The 14,867-nt window shown below is 42.1% G+C and overlaps 1 protein-coding gene across 1 annotated transcript in view; it reads left to right on the top strand.

Annotated features, from left to right (window-relative positions):
• The window catches only part of zgc:63863 (uncharacterized protein LOC393372 homolog), a 55,915-nt gene extending 42,922 nt beyond the window's left edge, over positions 1-12,993 (top strand). Inside the window, exon 8 of the mRNA XM_059640600.1 lies at positions 4,583-12,993. Within this exon, the coding sequence (XP_059496583.1) occupies positions 4,583-4,841 (259 nt within the window). The 3' untranslated portion in view covers positions 4,842-12,993. The remainder of the gene's footprint in view (positions 1-4,582) is intronic.
• The last annotated feature ends 1,874 nt before the right edge of the window (positions 12,994-14,867 follow it).

Genomic DNA, 14,867 nt, shown 5'->3' with positions numbered 1-14,867 from the left:
ATTTGTCAATGAGTCTTTCTTTTTTTTACAAGAAATTTACAAATTAAAGGCTATTACTGCAAACTGCTGTGGAACTGAACCATATCATTGAGACTGAGTCAGACTGTTTACAAGCCTGGCACACTGTGACTCTGAGATGAGCTCCCATTCTCTTTTCATCCTCATCATCAAAATCATTTCCGTTCTTCTGTCTAACTTCATCTTCTCTGCTCAGTTCATCAGCTGAAACCAAAGTCGATCCATGCAACCTACTCCAACCCTACAATGCTCAGATCTCTACACTCCTCTTCCTGATCACTTGTGCACCTTCACTCACCCATTGGAGGCCTTTGTACAGCTACCAAAGGGCCTAAGCTCTCAAATTCAAGCTCTTGCGCCTTTCAGCTCCTTCTTAAAATCTTTGACAATTTTTAGTAACTTCTCCTAATACCTCCTTTTGTGGCTCAGTGTCAGCTTTTATTTGGTAATGCTGCTTTGAAATGCCATGGGACTTCTTACAATGTTAAAGATACACTGTTGTTATTCTGTCTCATCAGAGCAATGGGATGTAGGCGTTGCTGCTGAGACCAGCATTTTTAGTTATTCTTAATTACTTGGTGAGCATTTAAGAGTTGACTACATTACTGCAGGTCTGAAGTCATGTAAGCCAGACCAGGTAAGGGTGGCAGGTTTTGTTCCTTCAAGGACATTAGCAAACTAGATGGGTTTCTATGACAATCGACAGCATGTTCGCAATCAATATCGTTTGGAGCTGGAGGAACACAGCAGGTCAGGCAGCATTAAAGGAGCAGGAAAGTTGATGTTTCAGGTTTACACCCTTCATCAGGACTGGTGAGCCCACGTGGCAGTGACTCTGACTTCTTCTGCAGCTCTTGCTATCTCCGGACAGCATGGTTACCATTGGCTACCTTTTAATTTAAATTTCACCATCTGTTGGGATTTGAAGCCAAAGACACAGAACATTAACTTGGGCTTCTAGACGACAGGTTCAGTGACATTACCGCTGTACCCTCTCTTCCAGGAGACTTTAGCTTACCATCCAAGACTGCTTGCAAGTGTAAAAACACTGAAGAAAGAAAACAGAAGCTTGGTTTTGACAATATGATGATTGGGCCATCAAATGCATAAATATAATAAGCATTGCACAGAGAAGCTAAAAGCAGAATGTTACTTCAAGAAGGTAGAGCCAGAGGGGTTTTTACATTCTCTTGTGGAACATTGGCATTGCTGGCTGGCCAGCATTTATTGTCCATCCTTTGTTGCCCTTGAGAAGGTGGTGGTGAGCTATCTGCTGAGCCACTGTGATCCATATGCTGCAAGTAGGCATGCAATACCATTAGGGAAGGAATTCCAGGACTCTTATCTGTGACAGTGAAAGAATTGTCGATTTTTAAATTAATGGAAAGCATATTTGCATTGGCAGATGGAATTAAGAATCTAACGATGACTGTGAATCTATTGTCGATTGTCGGTAAAACCCATTTGAAGTCCATTGTAAAGAATGAGATTTCTGAATATTTGCAAGTGTATAGTAAAATAGGGTAAAGTCAGCATGGTTTCATCAAGGGGAAGTCATGCCTGACAAATCTGCTAGAATTCTTTGAGGAAGTAACAAGCAGGGTAGACCAAGGAGAGCCAATGGATGTTATCTACCTGGACTTCAGGAAGGCCTTTGACAAGGTGCCGCACACGAGGCTGCTGAGTAAGATTAGGGCCCATAGTGTTAGAAGCAAGGTGCTAGTATGGATAGAAGATTGGCTGGCGGAAAGCAGAGAGCGGGGATAAAAGGGTGTTTCTCAGCCAGTGACAAGTGGTTTTCCTCAAGAGTCAGTGTTGGGACCACAACTTTTCACTTTTATAAATTTCTGATCTAGATGAAAGAACTGTGTGCATTCTATCTAGGTTTGCAGATGATACATAGATAGGTGGAGGGACAGGTAGTATTGAGGAGGTGGGGAGGCTGCAGAAGGATTTGGACAGGTTAGGAGAGTGGACAAAGAAGTGTCAGATGGAGTACAGTGTGGGAAAGTGTGAGGTCATGCACTTTGGTAAGAAGAATAAAAGCATGGACTATTTTCTCAGAGATAATGGGAACTGCAGATGCTGGAGAATCCGAGATAACAAAGTGTGAAGCTGGATGAACACAGCAGGCCAAGCAGCATCTTAGGACCACAAAAGCTGATGTTTTGGGCCTAGACCTGAAACGTCAGCTTTTGTGCTCCTAAGATCCTGCTTGGACTATTTTCTAAATGGGGGCGGACAAATTCAGAAGTCTGAAGTGCAAAGAGACTTGGATGTTCCAGTCCAGGATTCTTTCGAGGTAAACTTGCAGGTGAGTCGGTAGTCAGGAAGGCAAATGCAATGTTGACGTTTATTTTGAGAGGACTTGAATATAAAAGCAGGGATGTACTAAGGCTTTATAAGGCTCTGGTCAGGCCACATTTGGAGTATTGTGTGCAGTTTTGGGCCCCATATCTCAGGAACTACGTACCAGCCCTGGAGAGGGTTCAGAGGAGGTTCACGAGAATGGTGGGACTCTAAGACTATACTCATTGTAGTTTAGAAGGATATGGGGGGATTTAATTGAAACTTACAGAATGCTGAATGGTCTGGACAGAGTGGATGTTAGGAAGATGCTTCCATTGGTAGAAGAGACTAGGACCTGAGGGCACAGCCTTAGAGTAAAGGGAAGACCTTTTATAACGCAGATAAGGAGAAACATCTTCAGCCAGAGAGTGGTGAATTTTCTGTCACAGAAGCCTATGGAGGCCAGGTCATTGAGTACATTTAAGACTGAGAGGTTCTTGATTATCAAGGGGATTAAGGGTTGCGGGGATAAAGTGGGAGAATAGAGTTGAGGAGCTTATCAGCCATGATTGAATGGCGGAACAGACTCGATGAGCCAAATGGCCTCATTTCTGCTCCTGTGCCTTATGGTCATTTGGGTCACTAATGTCTTTTAGGGAAGGAAACTGCTATCCTTTTTCTTAAGCTTTTACCTGGTCTGGCCTACATGTGACTCCAGATCCACAGCAATGTGGTTGACTCTGAACTGCACTGTGGGCAGTTAGGGATGGCCAATAAATGCTGCCTAATCAGCAACGCCCTCATCCCATGAATAAATAAAGAAAAAATAAATTTGCACAAGGTATACTGAAAGTTGAAAATTAAGATTTTTAATATCATGAAAGAGAATAGAGGAAAGGTATCCAAATTATTCAAAATGCGACAAGTATCAGTAATGTACCAGAGAAAGGAGTTGCAACTGGGTAGGTTGCCTATTTTCATCCCAGTGTCCTTGTCACTTATTCAGGATAAGTGCAGTATTGATATTCTGTCACGTGGAATGCAGGTGTAAACATGCTAAGGCATTTAGTACCAAAAGACTTCTGGTTGCAGCACGTTTTATTGCATCAAAATTTCTGACAGTTTCATGAACCAAATACTGAGCTGTGAAAATAGGGCTCAGGAGCCTGAATCATAGCATAATAAAGTGCAAAATGAGGCCATTCAGTCCATTGTGGCTGTGCTGGCTTTGTGAAAGAGCTAACCAGCCAGTTGCACACTCCATGCCTTCTCCAAAAGTCTTATAAGTCTGATTGTATTTCCTTTTTCAGGTGTTTATCTCGTTCTGTTTATTTTTAAAGTTGCTAAAGAGTCTCGTTCCACTGCTCCTTCAGGCGATGCATTCTATATCAACATCATTTACTGAGTTGAGAAAAGAAATTCCTGCTATATTACCAATTAGGAGTGCAAATAGACCACTCGCCCCTGAAGTCCGTACAGCCATTCAGTAGGATTGTGGCTAAAATTATTGCTCTATATGCCGGTCAACCTGTTGCTTATTAAGAGTCTTATCTACCTCTTACTTACACAGGACTGTTTTGGACTGACGTAAGAAGAAATTTCTTCACCTAAAGAAGGGTGAGCCTGGTGAAGTCTTGGCAACAAAAAGCACTTGAGGCCAAGACATTGAATGTTCAAGAAGGAGTTAGAAATAGTTCTTAGGAATAAAGTGATCAAAGGATATGGGGAGAAAACAGCAACAGAGATCTGGGTTGGATGATCAGCCATGACCATGTAGAATGGTGGAGCAGGCTCGAAGGGCAGAATGGCCCTCTCCTGCTCCAATTTTCTGTTTCTTTCGAGTAGTGTACTTCCTCAGTCTTTTGGAGATTGTTTCAAGGGCTGTCAATCCTCCATGAGAAAAATGTTCTCCTTATCTGTTTCAAATGGACAAACCCTTATTTTTAAACAGTAACTGTGTATCAGTTCAGCTTTTCCCACAGAACAAATATTCTTCCCATGCCTCTCTTTTGCAAATTATTTTGTGTCCTCTGGTTAACTTCACTCACTGCCACTTGAAGCAACTTCTCCATGTTTACTGTTGAATCTCCCCTCATCCTTCTCTGTTCAATGAAAATCAATGCCAGCATGTCTAGTCTGTCCCTATAACTGTAAGACCCTCATCTTTGCTATCTTTCAAGTAAATATCTGTTTGAAGACCCCATTACCTGTGATCTAAATCTAGTTGTCCCTGCCACTGGTCACTGTGTTAACTGTTTCCCTTCTGCCTCTGCAGCATTGCCATCAGCACCTTCCAGGACTTCCAGGTGGCTACATCTCGGCAGCGTCCTGATGCTGTGCTCCGTGAACAGTTCAGGGAGAAGCCTCGCCTGCCCCCAGCTGATGCTGAAGGAGCAGTTCTTCCAGTGGGGGCCAACCAACTGGTGAAGGTGGCAGTGTGGGGACTGACGGCAACCCTGGGAGCAGCTGCTTTGGCTGTGGTCAACACGGCAGTGGAGTGGGCTCCGGAGTTTGTTTTTCAACTGTTTCCATAACGAGTGACTGAGGCAGCGGGAATGTGTGGCCTGCAATCTGCTGCAGTAAGAAACACCTCTTAGTTGAAACACAGTGATTGGAACAAGGAACCAGTAGTATGCTGTGCCAAAAATTTGTACTGGGACCAATGTGGTCTTTACATTGACTATTTCCAACATCCTTCAAAATAGGAGGACACTGGAGAACAAGCTATAAACCCTGCCAATGCCCTGTCTGGGAACCACCCCTCTAGTTCATAGAATCCCAACAGTGGGCAAACAGGTCACTCAGCCCACCAACTCTCCAAAGAGCATCCCAATCAGATTCACCTAGCTACTCTGTCCCTGTAACCGTGTTATTCCCATGGCTAATGCACCTAATCTGCACATCCCTGGACACAGTGAGCAATTTAGCATGGCCAGTCTGCCTAACTTGCACATCTTTGGATGTAGGAGGAAGCTGTAGCACCTGGAGGAAACTCATGCAGACACTGGGAGAATGTGCAACGTCCACACAGACAGTTGCCCGAGGCTGGAATTGAACCTGGGTCCCTGGCACTGAGGTAGCAGTGCTAACCATTGAACCACCGTGTCGCCCTAGTCTTGCCAATTGTACAGCCACGGACTACTTAAATTAGCAAACAGTAAGCGCTGAATGATTGCACCTCTATTTTCTCGCGTTGATGCGGATACTCAGGTGGGAAGTAAGACATGGTGAATTTGCACTTGGTTAGATGGAAATCTGGTGTCACTCAAGTGAGCCCTGGGCAGTAGACAAAAAAAAAGACTGCAGATGCTCGAATCCAAGATAGTTAAACGGGAGGCTGGAAGAACACAGCAAGCCTGGCAGTCCTGAAGAAGGGTAATACCTGAAACGTTGACTGCTCTTTTTCTCCAGATGCTGCCTTGCTTGGTGTGTTTTTTCAGCCTCCTATTTGAGCCCTAGGCTGTTTATTGTAGATTGAGGAGGGAACCTTCAAATGAAGTGTGTCTCCAGAGTGCCTTACAATTGAACAGGGGCATCGAAATAATCCCACACTCACATTTTAAACAAAAAAAGTGCCCTGATAGATGAAGAGGAAAGAGTAGTTTATTTCAAGTTTGTTATTGTTCTGAGATGAGACTGAGTAGTGTGTTCTCACTATTTGGATGAGAAGCTAAACTGAGATGGACATAAAAGATCTGTGGAACATTTATGAAGAAAAGTAGATGAATTCCCCCTGGTGCGCTGGATAATATTTATCCCTCAAGCAGTGTCACTCGACTAGATTATCTGGTCACTGCTTATTGTCGGATGTTGTGTGCAAATTGGTTTCTGCGGTTGCCCACGTTAGAACAGTGACACTGGCAAATATCAAATATCCTTCACTGTTAATAAAGCACTGATTGTTCCGAGCCAGGAATTTCTAAAGTGAATTCTCTGAAGGATATGACCATTGCTGGTGTTGGTGGGCGGTGATTGCTAAGGCACCACCAAAGAAACGTTCATGAGTTGCTGCACATGTAGAGGTAATTACTGTCGCCCTGTTCATCTGATGTTAAAGTGAGTGGATGCTTAAGGTAAAAGTGGAGTGTTGATCAAGCAGACTGCTTTGACCTAGGTGCTGCAGAGTTTCTAAAGTTTTGCTGTATCTGCCGCATAATGGGAAAGCCATGGGATGACCACCACCTGCAGGTTCCCTTCCAAGTTATTCACCATCCTGACTTAGAAATATATCACTGCTTTTTCAGTATCACTGGGTCAAAGGCTGTAAGATATAGGAGAAGACCATTTGTCCTGTTGAGTCTGCTCTGCCATTCAGTGAGATTTGATAATGCCTCCACTGTACTTTCCTGCTTTTATGTTGAAGGTGGCAAATGGGGTGTCAATTGAGTGGTGGCCTGAATGGTGGTTACTGTCATTGGAGCTGCATATGTTCACACAAGTGAAGAAAATTCCAGAACACTGGTGACTTGTGCCTTTATAGATGGTAAACAGACTTTAAAGAGTAGGGAGGTTGTTGCTCACTGCAGAATTCCCAGCCTCTAAACTGATCGGTATTGAAAATTTCAATTGTCGCTACAGGACCAGACCTTTTGGATGGTGGAAGATCAGAATTTACACTTTGTTTTTCAGAAAGTGCTTTCTGATTTTTCCCTTCAAAATGTCCGTTTCAGTTTGAATATGAGGTTCTCTTGGTCAGGCTTCCATTTATCAGATGATCTAGGTACTGTTACATCATTAAAATTGCTGTAGTAGTCCTAAGGGAGCTAGATATAACACCTAGTCTGACATATTCCTGCACTGGTCATTGATATTGAAGCACTGATTCTTGCTCAGTTTGGTCAGGTGCCATAGGTGAGTTAGGATTTCATCTGCTCTGAATGGTGAAATGAGTGACTGACTGGCCTCCTCTGTGTTCAGGACATAGATTATGGAGAACATCTTGATAATCATGTTGAAGTGACCTGCTAGCAATGGAAGACATGCTGTATGAACAGTGTAATTGGTGTCTGTGGCTTTGTTAATTGGAGGAACTTCCCTGGGTTAGTAGGAGAGTTGCTCTATCAGGAGTCTAGAGGAGATGGGATTAGATTGAATATGGTAAGAAAAACATCATCCAACATGATCCTTTGTGAATCACTGAATTCTGTTGAAGTTTAATTGTCTGTCACTAATGTCTAATGGAAGTTCTTATTCCTAGAATGATGCTGACAGCTGATGCTCAGTATGTTGCTGCCCCTGCTGATGGACGCAGTGAAGCTCCCTGACAGCATACAGCTAATTTACAGCTATCTGCGAAGACTCAGGTTTTAGCTAACAATTTCAGTCTGTCTTTCCTACTATTTAGGAATCAGTGTTTAGGAGCACGTTACAAGTGATTTGATAAGAGGGAGGGCAGGTGACTTTGGGTCTGTCATTCCTCAATGTCCCCACGTGGCTGGGGAGTGAGGGCAGGGGTCTTCACCTTGGACCTGGATTTATGAGCTAAGTGATGAAGACTGATTGCTATGATTAGCCAACAACTCCATGATCATAATATTATGGGAATACCAGGACCATAGAGGTGCAATAAATGAATCATGGTCTTGGAGTTCCTTTGTTTCTGCTACCTTGTACATCCTTCAGTACACCTTATTGTTTCTTTGAACTTTTTACATTATCCTTATCGAAGACTTTCCATATTTTCAATCAAGTCGACCTTGTTGAGCTACTTATGTTTGCAGGCTTTCCAATATTTAACTGAAGTGGATCTTCTTGGCCAAGTGAGCAAATTAACTTGATTAGTTTTTGAAAACTCACTGTTTTCCTAACGTTAGTTAGATCCCTAGTCATCTCTTATGTTCAGTAGCTTCTTGTGTCTTTCCCAATATCCATCAGTTTCTGTACTGTTAGAGGGTGGGTTAACAGCAGAAGAAAGTTTCCTCATTTCAAATATGGCTTTATTTCCATTTTATAAAAGTACTGCACACCTCACTACGTTGCTCCAGTGTGTTTTATTTCTCACATCAGCAATTTCATGGTCCTCTTGATGCTGCTGAGGTCCTGAAATATTGGCAGAACAGTTGTGAGGGTCATATCATTGGAAAGGTGAATACACAATAGACCTTTATTGCAGTAGAGAAAACGGTTGTCTATCATTCAAGCCTTTAACTCATTCCCTGATATTGCTATCACATTACCTCTTAATTTAAATGACATACTCTGACTCCTGTTGCGTACAATGTATCCTGTGTGAAAACTGGAGCCCACAGCAAAGAACAAAAACAGAAGTTGCTGGAAAAGCTCAGCAGGTCTGGCAGCATCTATGAAGAAAAAGTCAGAGTTAACATTTTGGGTGTGGTGACCCTTCCTCAGAACTTGCAGCAGAGTTCCACTGCAGAAATGCTATGTGCCAGTCAGTATGTACCTGTAATGGAAGGATATTGGGATTTTAACTAATATCTATGCACTAGTTAATTGAGTCTGTTCTGTTCTTGCAGCTGCCCTGTGCTGCAGGATTTGGTGAAAGCATGAAGTGTACACCTATTTATATGTAAGGAGTGAGGATGACCTCACGCATTGTGTAGGCGATCATAAATCACTGCAACGTAACTATCACGAGGGTTCACACTCATCCCATTCCCATATTCTATTTATACCCTGGGCAAATCCTCCTGATCAGTACTACCTAGACTCTCTTTGTTTTGTTCACATTTTAAACCCTGAAGATAATTTCTATTACAGGGAGGCTGTGCTGTGACATCAGTTACTATACATTTTACAATGTGTGGATTCATGCATTCGTTTGCACTATTTAAGTACTGTACACTGTGCCCTAATTCTTCTTAGGAATTGCTAGCAGCAATTAAAATGGCAACTGCCATGTTTTCAGTAAGTACTGGCCATTCAGCTAGAATTGTGGAGAACAAGTCTAAAGACCATCTACCCCCAAGACTAGATACAGATTTGGTGCTGACACCATGCCATAAATATTGATCTGGATCTTGTGGCAAATATGCTAATAACATGCATCATTATGAATGAAGGGAATTAGACTTATTTTTAAAAAAGGATATAGTATTAACTACCAGTTTTGAAAACATTTTAGTTAATTTGTGCCACACTGCTGTTTATCTAGCCTTTAGCCTCTTTCTTGTGCAAACATATACAAAAAAAAATGAGCAGAAGTAGGTTATTCAGCCCCTGGTCATACTCCACTATTCAGTCAGATTGTAGCTGAGCTGTTTGTGTTTCAAGTTCCACATTTCACTCTTTCCCCAATAACCTTTGAATCTGTTTTCTAATGGCTGTATTTACCTATGTCTTAAAAAATACTCAGTGGCCCCACCTCCATCACCTGAGGCAGCATGTTCCAAAGTGTCTCAGCCCACTCAGAAAATGATCTTTTCAACTCTCATAAATAGTGATCTCTGATCTTTAAGCTGTGCCCGTTTTTTCTGGACAGACCCACAAGAGGAAACAGGTTCTCCACATCCACTATATCAAGACCATTCAGGATCTTGTTCGCTTCAATCAAGTCACCATTCACTCATAAATTCCAGTTGAAACAATTTGTTTTAAAATTTGGCCATGGGACATGGGTATTGCTGATTGGCCAACATTTATTGTTTTGGAGTGATTTTGAAGAACTTAGTGGATTAATATTAATTGCTCATTAAACTCTCCCAAAGTTCATTACAATAATGCATTGCCAATCAACTTTTCGCCCCGACTGGCAAGAGTTTAAACAATTTAAATGGTTTGGTTTTATTCCCTTTAAAATGAATAATTTAAACATATTTTTGAGCTTTTCTTTAATGCTGTCTTAATTTGATCTTCCTTTGCTTGTCTTTCAACTGATTCAGGGGTGTTGTGGTAATATCATTGAGCCAGTAATCTTGAGACCCATGCTCATGCTGCGAAATGGGTTTAAAATCCACTCTGGCAGCTTATGGACTTTAAATTTAACTAATAAATCTGGAGCTGAAATCTAGTCTTAGTGACAGTGACCATGAAACTATTGTTAATTTCTTTAAAAGACCAGTAAGAGAAGGAAAACTGCCACGCTGACCTGGTCTCATTTGAATATAAACCCACAGCATTGTGTTTGAGATAACAAGATGTAGAGCTGGATGAACACAGCAGGCCGTGCAGCATCTTAGGAGCAGGAAAGCTGACGTTTCGGGCCTAGGTCTAAGACCGAATCGTCAGCAATGTGGATGACTTGTTTTTTAATCACTTGTGGCATGTGGGTGTTGCTGGCTGCCCTTGAGAAGGTGGTGGTGAGCTGCTTTCTTGAACTGCAGTCATGCTGTGGGTTGACCCACAATGCTATTGGAAGGGAATTCCAGGATTTTGTCCCAGTGACAGTGAAGGAACAGCGATTATAATTCCAAGTCAGGATGGTGAGTGACTTAGAGGGGAATTTAGAGCTGGTCGATTTCCTATAAGTTTGCTGCCCTTGTCCTTCGAGATAGAAATGGTCATGGGTTTGGAAGGTGCTGCCTAAGGATCTTTGGTGAACAATTGCCCTCTGAAATGGCCACCCTGTTCAAGGACAATATCAATCAGCAATAAATGTTGGCTTGCCAGTGAACTCCATGTGCCATCAAATAATAAAACCTGATTTCAGCATAGATTTAAGGTGATTGGTAAAAGAACCAGAGGCAATCGGGGATAATCTTTTTAACATATTAGTGTTTCTGATTCCACGATGACAGTGCTGACTAGTATCTGTTAGATATCAGAAGGATAGGCTTTGGTGAGTTACTTGTTGCTAGATTCCGAGCCTCTCATCTGTTCTTGTAGCTTCTGCATTTACATGACTGGTTCAGTTCAGTTTCAGGACAATGTTAGCTGCTGTGTTTTGATATTGGAGGATTGTGATGATAATCCATTGATTTGTCAAAGGATAATGTTCACCAAAATCTCAATAATTACAACGCAGAAGGCGGCCATTCGCCTCTGCCATCTTTGTTTGCTCTCCTAATCCTGTCGTCAGGGCCCTGCACATTCATCCTACGCAGATAATAGACAAATTCTCTTTGAAATGTTTTAATTGAAGGTGCCTCCACCACTCTCAGGCAACATATTCCAGAATTTAACCATGTGCCATGTGAAGAAATTTTTTCTCACATTACAGTTTCTGCCAATTACCTTAAACCTGTGACTTCTTGTTCTTGATATTTCCAACAATGGAAATAGTTTCTCCCTATCTAGGGTCCTCATGATTTCGAATATGTCCATCAAATCTCCTGTCAACCCTCATGTCTCCAACAGGATGAATCTGAACCTTTCCAATCTGTTTTCATAGCTGAGGTTCCTGATCCCTGAAGTCATTTTTGTTTGCAAGTCTTTTCTGCACTCTTTAGGTTTTGTTTCAATGGCGATGGTCATTATGTGGTATTTGAGTAAATGTTACTGGCTGCTTATCAGTAACTGTACTTAATAAGTATGTTATTGGATGTACAATGCATTGGAATGCCTGAAGGTGCGATAGGTAATTCTGTTTCTTTCTGTGGTATTGACCCCCAGAATGTCTCTGTGTTGTCTTTTTAAGTTGTAAAAAAATTCTTGGGGTATTATCTTTACCACAAGGCTGAAATAATTATTTCCATAGTTATCCCTGGGTATTTAGTACCTATTGTTGCAGTCCAGATGATGGTGCTTGCAGAGTGTTCTTAGGTCAGGATTCCCAGGTTCTCAACCCAGTGATAGGTAAATCATGATATATGCTTAAGTCAGCAGATTTATTAATTGGAGATGGTGGGTATCCCAAACTCCTGCTCCAGCTTTGAGAGTTGCTGCAGTGCATGTTATGATGTGACAGAATTGAAGGTCTCTGTATCTGAGTGGTGTATTTTTAAGCTACTGTTTATTGGTCTTGTCATTAGTATTTCCATCATAGTCAAGTCTCTGGATCATTGGTTGAAAATTCAGCCAGGATCTAGTGTCTCCTCTCCTTGCCGCCCAGTTTACATGCACAGTTATGAGAAGCCTGGAAACAATCGAGAATTATCATATTGGGTGAAGTATCAGGAGAGTTAAAAAAATCACACGTTTCACAGAGAGGCAGTGGCTGCACTAAGAAAAGGGACTGAATTGGCAGAAATGGTAGCAAGCAATCTAACATTGCTTTGCCACATTGAACAAATACTGAGCTATGTTGATGCTGACTGCATGCAGGGCTAAGTAAGAACATTGTATATTGAGTGAACTCTTCCTTTCAAACAGAACTGATGCCATTTATAATACATGGGGAATAGACCCTTCACACCTAATGGAGCATCTTTGGTAGCCAAACTGTTGTAGACCTGCTGAATTGACTCCGAATTACTGGGAACACTTAAGCCATGTTTACATTTGTTTGTCTGGCTTCTGTCATCCCCCACTGGTTCAGGGACTCTGGAAGAATCAACTTCTTATTCATTCACTCTTGGTTATGGGAACAATATATCCAGCTACTGAAGTCTTGTCACAGACCCTGTTTACCGAGAATGTGACACAGTTTGGGTTGTTCTAAAGTCACGAGCTGGAGAGCATCCTTCACCTTGCCATCTCTCATCAGTTGATGTTTTGTTTTATTGCATGTTATGACGGTACAGACATAAAGATTTGTGTGTATGTAAATGTTAAACCACTTTAGTATTTGCTGCTTCGGCTTGTAGAGTTGGAGGGCAATGGAGAATCTGAAAAGTGCAATAAAACACCATTGAGTTCCATCTTACATTCCAAATCTCCAATATGTTTGATTATTATTTAAGAAAGAATCCTTTTCCTTGCTCCCTTGTAGATTTTTATGCTAATTGGGAACCATAAACATATCTGCTACAATTCATATTTAGCCTTTAGATGAAAGGCTAGACCAACATCCCATCTGCCATCTCTGATAATGGGAACTGCAGATGCTGGAGAATCCAAGATAACAAAGTGTGGAGCTGGATGAACACAGCAGGCCAAACAGCATCTCAGGAGCACAAAAGCTGACGTTTCGGGCCTAGACCCTCTCTGATGAAGGGCCGAGGCCCGAAACGTCAGCTTTTGTGCTCCTGAGATGCTGCTTGGCCTGCTGTGTTCATCCGGCTCCACACTTTACCATCTGCCATCTCAGCTGGACTTGTATCTCAGCACAGTTGATTCTCTACGCCTCTCCGCCTCACTTTCCTCCAATCAACCATTTATTGAAATCTTAAACAAACAGAGTGTGCTGGAGAAACTCAGCAGGTCTGGCAGCATCTGTACAGAGGAAAAACAGTTACAGTTGTGAGTCCAGTAACCCTCCCTCAGAGCAGTTCTGATGAAGGTCAATGGACTCAACATTAACTCTTGTTTATCTTTCTACTGATGTTGCCAGAGCTGCTGAGTCTCTCCAGCGCAGTTTGTTTAAGATGACAAGCATTGTTGGAGTAAAACTAGTATCAATGTCTTCCAACCAAGGAAAAGTGAAGACCTGCAGATGCTGTAAATCAGGTCACGCAGCACCTGTGGAGAGAAATCAGAGTTAACGTTCAGGTTCAGTGACCCTTCCTCCAAACTAAAGGTCACTGGACCTGAAATATTAACTCTCATTTATTTCCACAGATGCTGCAAGACATGCTGAGCTTTTCCAGCAATTTCTGTTTTTGGTTCTTCCAAGGGTTGGCTAATCTGACCATACCACTCTCAATGTGACTTGGTGTCGTGTTTCATTGTATGAATCTTCTTTGGGCTTTGCATCACCTCAAAGGTGGTATACAAATATAAGTTACTGCTGCTGCTGACTGGTCAGTATCTATCCCTTGACCAAAGTCACTTTGTATAAAGGACATTGTTGCATTGCTGTGCTAAGCTTGCATTGTCGCCATTTGTCCAAAGAAGCTTGGAGAAAGGTTTAGGTTTTGAAGATATTTGACAGGCTCAGGTCAGGGAGAAGATTCCAGAAGGGAGGATCTTGGTGACCAGACCAAATACGTGTTCTGCTTAAAGTTACATTGGTGGAGTGGCCGCATTCCCTGCATCTGGCTTTGGTTTACAGACATTGAGCTGGAGAACTTGAAACTTGAGACTCATAGAGTCAGAGCAATCTATAGCACAGAAAAAGGCCTTTGAGCTCATTCAGTTTACACTGGTCAAAAACAATCAACTATTCCAATCTTGTTTTCCAGCACTTGGGCCTACAGCCTTGTATGCCTTGATTAAAACAAGCGCATATATGAATACTTACTACCCTTACAGGCAATGAGTTTCAGATTCCCAATACCTTCTGTGTAGCATTTTTCCTCACCTCTAAACCTTTTGCCCATTGCCTTAAATCTTTGCCCCCTCCTGACCCCCAATGGTCACTGTATTAAGGGGAAATGTTTCTTCCTGTCTATCCTATCTCTGGCCTCACAAATTTATATGTCTCAATTAGGTCTACTCTCAATCTCCTCTGCTGTAAGGAAAATAGTCCCAGTCTGTCTAATCTCTGTTTATAACTAAACTCTCCAGGCAACATCCTGGTAACGAGGCACAGAAATTGCTGGAAAAACTCAGCAGGTCTGGCATCATCTATGGAGAGAAATCAGAATTAACATTTTGGGTTCAGGGACCTTCAGAGCGTCCTG

Source organism: Stegostoma tigrinum, chromosome 2 (assembly GCF_030684315.1).
Source record: "Stegostoma tigrinum isolate sSteTig4 chromosome 2, sSteTig4.hap1, whole genome shotgun sequence".
Classification (NCBI taxonomy): Eukaryota; Metazoa; Chordata; class Chondrichthyes; order Orectolobiformes; family Stegostomatidae; genus Stegostoma; species Stegostoma tigrinum.
Note: the sequence above shows the minus strand (reverse complement) of the source record. Positions and strands in the feature narration are given on the sequence as shown.